The 10,418-nt window shown below is 52.0% G+C and overlaps 1 protein-coding gene across 3 annotated transcripts in view; it reads right to left on the bottom strand.

The window, feature by feature from the left end:
* Positions 1-1,012: 1,012 nt before the first annotated feature.
* Positions 1,013-10,418, bottom strand: part of LOC115082456 (E3 ubiquitin-protein ligase TRIM41-like) — a 36,281-nt gene continuing 26,875 nt past the window's right edge. For all 3 annotated transcript variants that reach the window (XM_029586683.1, XM_029586684.1, XM_029586685.1), the window contains exons 6-7: positions 2,907-2,936; positions 1,013-1,501 (exon numbers count right to left, since the gene is read on the bottom strand). In XM_029586683.1, the coding sequence (XP_029442543.1) occupies positions 1,480-1,501; positions 2,907-2,936 (52 nt within the window). In that variant the 3' untranslated portion in view covers positions 1,013-1,479. The remainder of the gene's footprint in view (positions 1,502-2,906; positions 2,937-10,418) is intronic.

The following is a 10,418-nucleotide window of genomic DNA, read 5'->3' as shown; positions in this document are numbered from 1 at the left end:
CGAGGAAGAATGAGGATTCTCGCCTGAAATGAGAGGTATCATAGTTGGAGGTAGGAGGGCAAGCGTATTTGAGATCTTCTGTTGAAAAAATGTAGCGAGCTCATTAGCCTTGAATAGTGCTTGTTCGTCTGGAATAGACGGAGGGGTTGATTTAGTGATTTGTGTTACGTATGAGAATAGTGCTTGGGCATTATATTGGAGATGGTGTATTTTGTTGGAATAGAATTCCCTTTTTGTTAATAGAGTAGAAGTCCTGTAGTGATGTAGAAATCCTTTGTAAGCTGAAAGGGTAGATGTGTTGGGGGTTTTGCGCCATCTGTTTTCCTTGTGACGTAGGTCTTGTTTCATTTGTTTTAGTTCAGGGGTGAACCAGGGTTGATTTCCTTTTTTGTAAAAGGAAACTTCCCCTGTCTCATAGTCCAGGAGAATCCCCACTGCCCGGGGTCTCTCACTCCCAGCCTGGCACTGGGAGGATCCTCAGAGCTGCTTTATAAGTACAGAAGAAAGGCAGGAGAGTGGGAGAAGGTGTAGAGATGAGATTTATTCTCTGCATTGTAAAATTAAACTTCCCCTGCCTCATAGTCCAGGAGAATCCCCACTGCCCGGGGTCTCTCACTCCCAGCCTGGTACTGGGTGCATCCTCAGAGCTGCTTTATAAGTACAGAAGAAAGGCAGGAGAGAGAGCGAGTGAGGGTGTGGGAGAAGGTGTAGAGATGAGATTTATTCTCTGCATTGTAAAATGAAACTTCCCCTGCCTCATAGTCCAGGAGAATCCCCACTGCCCGGGGTCTCTCACTCCCAGCCTGGCACTGGAGGAAGCTCAGAGCTGCTTTATAAGTACAGAAGAAAGGCAGGAGAGAGCCAGTGAGGAGTGGGAGAAGGTGTAGAGATGAGATTTATTCTCTGCATTGTAAAATGAAACCTCCCCTGGCTCATAGTCCAGGAGAATCCCCACTGCCCGGGGGCTCTCACTCCCCGCCTGGCACTGGGAGGATCCTCAGAGCTGCTCTATAAGTACAGAAGAAAGGCAGGAGAGAGCCAGTGAGGGTGTGGGAGAAGGTGTAGAGATGAGATTTATTGTCTGCATTGTAAAATGAAATTTCCCCTCTCTCATAGTCCAGGAGAATCCCCACTGCCTGGGGTATCTTAGTCAGGGGGAGCTCTGTCCAGGGGGAGGTGAGGGCCCAGCATTGATCTTCTTCAAATCGCAGCATCACTACCCAGTATCCCTCCTCAGTTGTTAGTGAGATCTCCCCCTCCCTCCTCACAGAGTCTCTGCACACCCCCAGCTCACAGGAACCATAATCCAGCAACTCCACCCCCACCTCCCAGTAATGTCTCCCCGAGGTGAAGCCCTCACGCCCCAGTACACAGCGCTCAGTATCAAATCTCCGGGGACTGTGGGGGAGGCTCTGCTTGTTCTGTCTCTCTGTGACACTTTTCCCATCCTCATACAGGAGGAGCTCAGGATGCGCAGTTTCAGAATCCAGAGTCACAGGCACTGCAGAGAGGAGGAGACATTAATAAACATGAGCACACACTCCTCATTGGCTCCTCACACACCTCTAACCCCTTTGGGACCCTTAATTTTCAATATATTTATAAATGATCTGTGACGTAAATCAAATTTGCAGATGATACAAAAAAGCAAACACACAAGGGATTTCTACCCAGAAAGATTCAATTGTGCATTTAGTCTCATGCAGGATGTTTATCCTGTTGGACTCTATGCCATCCCGGACATAAAGCGCCATTACCACCTCCCGGGTCCTCCTCTCTGTCATTGCGATATAATTTGTCCCCCATTATAGCACTGTCCCATTGGTTGTCCTCCTTCCACCAAGTCTCTGAGATGCCAATTAAGTCTGCTTACTCTATAAGAGGAGCTCTTTTATTGGCTGTCACTCACTGACAGGACTCAGCCATACCAGCGATCCTATTGGCCTGCTGCCCTCCAGTATCTCCCATTGGACTGATTCCCCTTACATCATCAGTGAAAGGGAGTTTCTAATTAGCTAATTCACTGCCGGGCTTCCTATAACTCACAGCCCCATTGGCCTCCTCTTCCCATTTATATTTCCTTTCCACTGAAACCCCCTCTTCCCATGACACCCCCCCCCTCAATAAAGGCAGGGGCAGTCCTTAGTATAAGGGGCGGGGTCTGTGTCACTCCCTGCATGCACTCCTGCGGCAGGAAGTGCAGTAAATGCACCGAGTGGCAGGAGGGAGTGGTGCTGGTGCTGGGGTCTGGACCGGGAGAAGCTGCACCAGCAACGCAGGCGGGAAGGAGACGCAGAGAGCGGAAAGAGCGGGGCCAGCACAGAGCAAGGGGCAGAGGAGAGTGAAGGCTGCAGGGGCGGCAGATTCACAGCTGAGAAGGGGAAGGGGGGAGGACTGGGGCATTCAGAGGGGGGAGTAGAGGGGGGATGATTTCAATTGGAAGGGGAGGGAGGGCTCGGGAATGGAGGGATGGTGATAGTGATGGAGGAAGAGCTAGGGGAGGTCAGGAGGCTGTAGGGGCAGCAGAGTCACAGCTGAGAGTGGGAGCCTGTGGAAAAGAGACTGCTGAGGTTGGAAGGGGAAGAGGAGGAGAATGTTTAGATCAGGCTTGGAGGGGGAGGGAGGAAGAGGGTAAAGATACTGCTGGTGTCTGAGGGAGGAGAGAGCTGGGGTTACCTATGCCCTGACTGCCTAGCAGGGGACCCATTGCATGAGCACCCAGGGCTCTGCCCCCGTGCCCTGAATCTCAGGTAACAGAGAACTGCCCTCTGCTTCCTGCCCCAACCCCTCCCCTCTCAGGAAGCAGGCGGGGCAGGAGGAGAAGGGGGAGGCTGAAGGAGACCCTGTAGCAGCTCTCATTCATAGACGGGATCATTTGTATAATTAGTTATATCAGAGGCAGTTACCTGCATATCTGGCACATCCCATCCACCACTCTGAATTAAAACAAAGAGAAACACGGATCAGAGGTCAGAGAAGAGAAATAAATACAGTGCCAGGCAGAAATATATTTATCAGACTGTGAATAAAACTTTCCCAGTCCTGCAGGGTGTTACGATTCAACGAATGGTGAACCCTTGGGCTGCAATGACAAGGTATAAAGGCTTACCACGGTTCCTCATCATCCCCCCTTTCCCCGGCAGTGGTAGAACCGGGCCAGGGAGACCCAAAGGATACAAATTCGGATTCCAGTAGCAATGATGTGGGACCCGGAGGTTTCTCCCCGGAGTTTGTGCTACTAATGCATGAAGCCTTCCTGGCCAGGAAGGCTGTGAAGAGGAGGTCTCAGGACAATGCTGGTGGCCCTGCCAAGCATCTGAAGTCACAGGTTCTACCTTCTCCAGGCCCTCGGGCACATGGGAGCCGTGGAGATGCGGGGAGCATGGGGGACCCCCGGTTGGGGGATCTAGCCATACCCCTGGACGACACTGACCCCGATCTGGACCCAGATGCCGGCAGGGATGATCCATTGTTGCTGGACACCTCTGGGGGGGAGGGGGGTCTGGCTGTTCAAGCAGGAGGAATTGCTTCCCCTTATTCCTCAGGTGCTGGAGGAACTGGGGCTCAAACTGTCACAGGAGGATTCAGACAGCGAAGGGGTCAACCCGGTCCTGGATGGACTGCGTGGATCCCCCTTGGCTTTTCCAATTCTGAAGAGAATTCAGAAGCTTATCAGCAGGGAGTGAGATGCCCCAGAGGCCGGTCTCAAGGTGGGACGGGTCATGGCCAAGCTGTACCCGCTGTCAGTAGAGCATTTGGAGCCCTTACGAACACCCAAGGTGGACGCTGCGGTTGCAGCAGTTACTAAGAAAACTACCCTTCCGGTGGCAGGGTCAGCCGCCCTGAAGGACGTTCAGGGCCGCAAATTGGAGGTCCACCTGAAGCGCCTTTTTGAAGTTTCGGCTTTGAGCCTCAGAGCAGCAGCCTGTGCCAGTATGATGCAGCGCGCCTGCTTGTGTCGGATCCAGCAGCCACAGGACTCGACCTCTGCAGGGATCATGTCCCAGGCTTAAGTGGCTTGCCTGGAGGCGGGGGTGGCATAAACGGCAGATGCCCCATATGACCTGGTATGAACATCGGCGCGTTCCATGGTCTCTTCAGTGGCGGCCAGACGCTTGCTGTGGCTCTGGAATTGGTCAGCTGACTCTTATTTATTTATTTATTTTATTTATTTGCTGTTTTTATATACTGACATTTCTTTAGTAACTTCACATCGGTTCACAGATAACAGAAACATTGCAGCTGTGCGAACTAGAACAAACATATGCAACAGTGCTTTACAATAAACATTTACAATAATCAATAAACTTTACAATAAACTTGTTAACGAAAATAATAAACTTGTTAACGAAAATATGCAACAGTGCTTTACAATAAACTTATTTAACCGGGGGGGGGGAGGAGGGGTAACAGTGGAAACAATGGAAGGGAAATCAAATAGCGGTACATAGCAAATTCTCGCTGAACTTATGTCTGTAAATAAATAGAATGAGTTTTATAAAACACAATTGGAAAAGAGAGAAGCTTCTTCTAAAGCTCGCTTATGCAATCTCCCCTTTAGGGGGAAGCTCCTGTTTGGCGAGGACCTGGACCAGCTGGTGAAGTCGCTGGGAGAGTCCAAAGGCAATAGGCTCCTGGAGGATGGAAAGCATTTGCCCCAAGGAGCCGGATTAGAGACTCCAGGAGGTTTAAATCAGGAACGGGGGTTCCTCCTCTTCCTATAGATCCAGACCTTTCTCAGGGCGACAATGGTCCTTTCGGGGAGCCAACCAAGCAGCAAGGGGAGGTGCCGGCCAGGGCTCTGGGGCCGGAAAATCTTCACATTAAATCAGGATCACCCACTCCTCGGAGACAGCCATAAGAGGATGACTGTCCCAGTTTTACGAGGAGTGGGCAAGGATCACAACTGACCAGTGGGTTCTCCGGGTGATCCGCATAGGATATGCCTTAGAATTTTCACACCCTCCCAAGGACGCCTTCCTGTTGTCTTGCTGTTCTTCCCGAAACAGGCGTGCCGCGGTGGAGAGCATGCTCTGCCATGTATTAAGCCTGCAGGTCATTGTTCCAGTTCCAGGGGCGGAACAGGGAGCTGGTCGATACTCCGTGTACTTTGTGGTGCCAAAGAAAAAAGAAACCTTTCGCCCCATCCTGGACATCCAGCAAGTCAACCGGAGTCTGAAGGTTCTGCGCTTTCGAATGGTGATTGCAGCAGTGTGCAAGGAAGAGTTCCTCGCCTCCCTGGACCTAACAGATGGTTACCTCCATATCCCAATTCAGAGCGATCATCAGCAGTTTCTGCGGTTTTTGATCCTGGGGCAGCATTTCCCGTTTTGTGCGCTCCCCTTCAGTATAGAATCGGCGCCCCACATCCTCACCAAGGTTATGATAGTTGTGGCAGCAGACCTCCGGCAGGAAGGGGTGTTGGTGCACCCGTACATAGACAACTGGCTCCTCCAGGCAAAGTCGGAGGAAGATTGTCAGCCGACTATTCTTCATGTGACTCACATGCTGCAGTCATTGAGCTGGGTGATCAACTTTCCCAAGAGTCACTTGATTCCCTCCCAGGCACTGGAATATCTGGGAGCTCGCTTCGACACTCACCTGGGCCGGGTGTTTCTAACAGAGGACTGGAGGCAAAAACTACAACAGCAGGTGACCAGTTTTCGGGGGTCACAGATTCCAATAGCCTGGGACTATCTGCAAGTTCTGGGATCCATGGCATCGAAGCTAGAGCTCGTCCAGTGGGCCTTTGCTCACATGAGACCTTTGCAGCAGGCTCTCCTGTCCCGGTGGAGTTCAGTGACAGAACAATATCAGGTGCGCCTGCCCCTGACCTCGCAGTCCAGATCCAGCCTGGAGTGTTGGTTAGTAGATGCCAATCTGCAGAAAGGAATGTCCCTCGAAACCCCAGACTGGATGGTGGTTACCACGGATGCCAGCCTGCAAGACTGGGGTGCGGTCTGCTTAGGCAGAGCGGCACAAGACGTATGGTTGGAATCGGAATGCCTTTGGTCCATCAACCGCCTGGAGACCAGGGCAATCTGCAGGGCCTTGGAGGCTTTTCTGGATCTGGTACAGGGGCGGATGATTCGCGTGTTTTCGGACAATGCCACCACGGTGACATACCTCAACCGTCAGGGAGGAAACAAGAGCCCAGCCATAGCCAGGGAAGCCCATCTCCTCTTCAACTGGGCCGAGCGCCATTTGGAGGGCATTACGGCCTCGCATGTGGCGGGTGTCGAGAACGTCCAAGCAGACTTCCTAAGCAGACAACAGCTGGACCCAGGAGAGTGGGAGCTGTCCGGAGAGGCATGGAACCTCATTTGTGCCCGATGGGGGACTACCCAGTTGGAACTCATGGCGACCCGACTCAACGCGAAAACATCGCGATTTTTTCAGTCGATGGAAGGAATTGGGATCCTTGGGTCTCAACGCACTGGTGTCCAAATGGCCTTCAGGGATCCTATTGTATGCTTTCCCTCCATGGCCTCTCATAGGTTGAGTTTTCAGACGAGTGGAACAGCACCCGGGTCAGGTGGTGCTGGTGGCTCCAGAGTGGCCTCGGCACTCTTGGTTCTACCCTTAACTATTAAGTCTTAAGCTCACCTTTGATGCAACTCCAACATTGCTCTCTGCATCAATGACAGGGGATGGCAGAAAATTTGAATCAAACAGTTACCAACAAGTGCCCCTAACTTAGGGGTAGATTTTTAAAAACTGCACGATCGCGTATTTTTGTTTGCGCAGCAGGCTCAAACAAAAGTACAATGGATTTTATAAGATACGCGCATAGCCACGCGTATCCTCTAAAATCCTGGATCGCGCGCAAGGCTGCCGATTTTGGGCAGCCGGTGCGCACCGAGCCGCGCAGCCTGCCTCCGTTCCCCCCCTCACCTTCTCCTCCCTTCCTCTACCTAACCCACCCCCCCGGCCCTATCTAAACCCCCCCCTACCTTTATCCATGGATTTACGCCTCCCGGAGGGAGATGTAAATCCACGCGCGCCAGCGGGCTGCTGGCGCGCCGAGACCCAACCCGGGGGGCGGTTCCGGAGGGTGCGGCCATGCCCCCGGAACGCCTCGGCCCGAAACCACGCCCCCGGGCCCGCTCCCGAAACGTGGCGTCCCGCCCCCAAAATGCTGCGTCGTTCGGCCCCGCCCCCGACACGCCCCCGTCCAAAAACCCGGGACCTACGCGCATCCCGGGGTTCTGCGCGCGCAGGCGGCCTATGGAAAATAGGCGCGCCGGCGCGCAAGGCCCTGCTTTCATAAATCCGGGCGGGATATTCAGTAGGAAGTGAGTGACAGATGGACTGAGCTGCTCTCTCTGTTGGTAAAACACAATATTCACAATAAAGTGATGACTTATCGCTATATAAAGTTAAATATTACGTGGGGGTCATATTCAGTAGGAAGTGAGTGACAGATGGACTGAGCTGCTCTCTCTGTTGGTAAAACACAATATTCACAGTAAAGTGATGACTTATCTGTATATAAAGTTAAATATTACATGGGGGTCATATTCAGTAGGAAGTGAGTGACAGATGGACTGAGCTGCTCTCTCTGTTGGTAAAACACAATATTCACAGTAAAGTGATGACTTATCTGTATATAAAGTTAAATATTACATGGGGGTCATATTCAGTAGGAAGTGAGTGACAGATGGACTGAGCTGCTCTCTCTGTTGGTAAAACACAATATTCACAATAAAGTGATGACTTATCTCTATATAAAGTTAAATATTACGTGGGGGTCATATTCAGTAGGAAGTGAGTGACAGGGACTGAGCTGCTCTCTCTGTTGGTAAAACACATATTCACAGTAAAGTGAGGATTTATCTGTATATAAAGTTAAATATTACATGGGGGTCATATTCAGCAGGCCTGTTACTGAACATTTTATCTTGTAAAATTAGCTGGATAACTTGTGCTGTATGTTTAGCGGAAAGGAAAATTAGTTTCTTACCTGATAATTTTCGTTCCTGTAGTACCACGGATCAGTCCAGACACCTGGGTTGTGACTCCGCACCAGCAGATGAAGACAGAGCAAGACTTGTCGGGCTCCCTACATATAGTAAGGTGCCACCCACAGCCCCTCAATCTTACGTAATGTCAAAGCAAATGAAGTGCCCGACTAACTAACTAAAAAAAACACGACCTTCAACACAGGCCAATTTAACAACTCCTCCAGCTGGATCCGAACTGCCAGAACCAGAGGCGAACAGCATTATTCCGAACTTGAATAAATGAGAACTTGAATCCAACCGAGCGGACTCTCTGTCACTTCAGCGCAAATCAGAAACCAGAACATATGGGCGGAAGCCTGGACTGATCCGTGGTACTACAGGAACGAAAATTATCAGGTAAGAAACTAATTTTCCTTTCCCTGTACATACCCGGATCAGTCCAGACACCTGGGATGTACCAGAGCTAATTACTGAGGGTGGGAAGCAGAGAGTCCCGCTCGAAGAACACTATCTCCAAACCCCCTAGCATCAGCCGCCTGGACATCAAGTCGGTAATGTCTAGAAAAAGTATGCAACGACTTCCACGTCGCTGCCCTGCAGATCTCTTGCGGGGACACCTGAGAGGCCTCCGCCCATGATGTGGCATGAGAACGTGTCGAATGAGCACGGAGGCCCCTAGGAGCCGACTTGCCCCGCAAAAGATACGCCGAACCGATAGCCTCCTTGAGCCAAAGTGCAATCATGGTCCGAGAGGCAGAAGAACCCCTCCTTGAACCAGAGCACAAAACAAACAGGTGGTCTGAAACTCGGAAAGGATTCGTAACCGCCAGATAACAGAGCAGAACCCTGCGGACATCGAGTTTTCTCAAATCTTTTGACCCCTTGTCAAGCTGGTCCACTCCCGGAAAAGCGGGAAGCTCAATAGACTGATTCAAGTGAAACGCTGATACCACCTTCGGCAGAAAGGACAGGACCATTCTCAAGGAAACCCCGGAATCTGAGATTCGCAAAAACGGTTCTCTACAAGACAGAGCCTGTAACTCCGAAACTCGTCTAGCTGACGCAATCGCGACCAGAAAAACCGTCTTCAAAGTAAGATCCTTAAGATCGTTTCAGAGGCTCAAACGGCGCTGCACAGAGAGCTGACAGAACCCAGTTTAGATTCCAGGACGGACAAGAATTCCGCACTGGCGGGCGCAAATGTTTAGCCCCCGAAGAAAACGCGCCACATCCGGATGGAGTGCCAAGGACACCCCCTGGACCTTCCCTCTGAGACAACCAAGGGCAGCTACCTGGACTCTAAGAGTACTACAAGACAGCCCTTTCGAGAGACCCTCCTGGAGAAAAGCGAGGACCTCAGGCACGGCCGCCCGGATAGGGTTCACCTTGCGAGATCTGCACCAGTCCTCAAATACCGCCCAAACCCGAACGTAGGCTAAGGACATAGACTGTTTCCTAGCTCTCAACAAAGTGGCTACCACCGCATCCGAGTACCCCTTAGACTTTAGACGTGCCCTCTCAAAAGCCAAGCCGCGAGACAAAAGTGATCCGCATCCTCCAAACAGACGGGTCCTTGGCGAAGAAGGATCGCGGCCCCGCGAAACCGAAGAGGAGGTTCCGCTGCAAGCTGTAGAAGATCCACGAACCACGGTCGCCTTGGCCACTCCGGCGCCACCAAGATCACCTCTGACGGGTGCAACTCTATTTGCCGAAGTACCTTGCCTATCAGGGGCCAAGGAGGGAAGACATACAGCAACACGTCCGTGGGCCAGGGAAGCACCAACATGTCGACGCCTTCCGCCCCTCGCTCCCTCCGCCGACTGAAAAACCACAGAGCCTTTGCGTTCCGAGCGGTGGCCATCAGATCCATGTGTGGCTGTCCCCACCTGGCGCAGATGAGGTGATAAGCTACGTCCGGCAGCTCCCATTCTCCTGGGTCCAGACGATGTCGGCTGAGGAAGTCCGCTTGGATGTTGTCTACTCCGGCAGCTGCCAACAAAGTCCCCGAAAACGTTTTTTTTTTTTTGTACTTATGCCGCTGGCCCGGGTCCTGAACCGTCTGCTCCAGCGGGGCTGAGTGAACCGAGCTCCCCAGTGTCACCCTGACGCTGCTGCCAGCCACGGCTGGGTCCTCGACCCTCAGCAGCGGCCTCAACCAGGGGGGGGCGGTTCCCTCAGGACCTTCCCAACCCCCCTGGGAGGCTTCCACCGACGGGAGACTTCTTTCTTCTTTCCTTCTGTTTAGTTCTTTTTTTTTTTTTAAACTATCCCTGACTATCTATGCAAACAACCCCAGGGATCTCAGAGACTGTGGGTGGACCTGCCCCATCTGCTGGAGACAGAGAAAGACTGAGGGGCTGTGGGTGGCGCCTTACTATATGTAAGGAGCCCGACAAGTCTTGCTCTGTCTCCATCTGCTGGTGCGGAGTCACAACCCAGGTGTCTGGTCTGATC

This window comes from Rhinatrema bivittatum, unplaced genomic scaffold (assembly GCF_901001135.1).
Source record: "Rhinatrema bivittatum unplaced genomic scaffold, aRhiBiv1.1, whole genome shotgun sequence".
In the NCBI taxonomy this organism is placed as follows: Eukaryota; Metazoa; Chordata; class Amphibia; order Gymnophiona; family Rhinatrematidae; genus Rhinatrema; species Rhinatrema bivittatum.
Note: the sequence above shows the minus strand (reverse complement) of the source record. Positions and strands in the feature narration are given on the sequence as shown.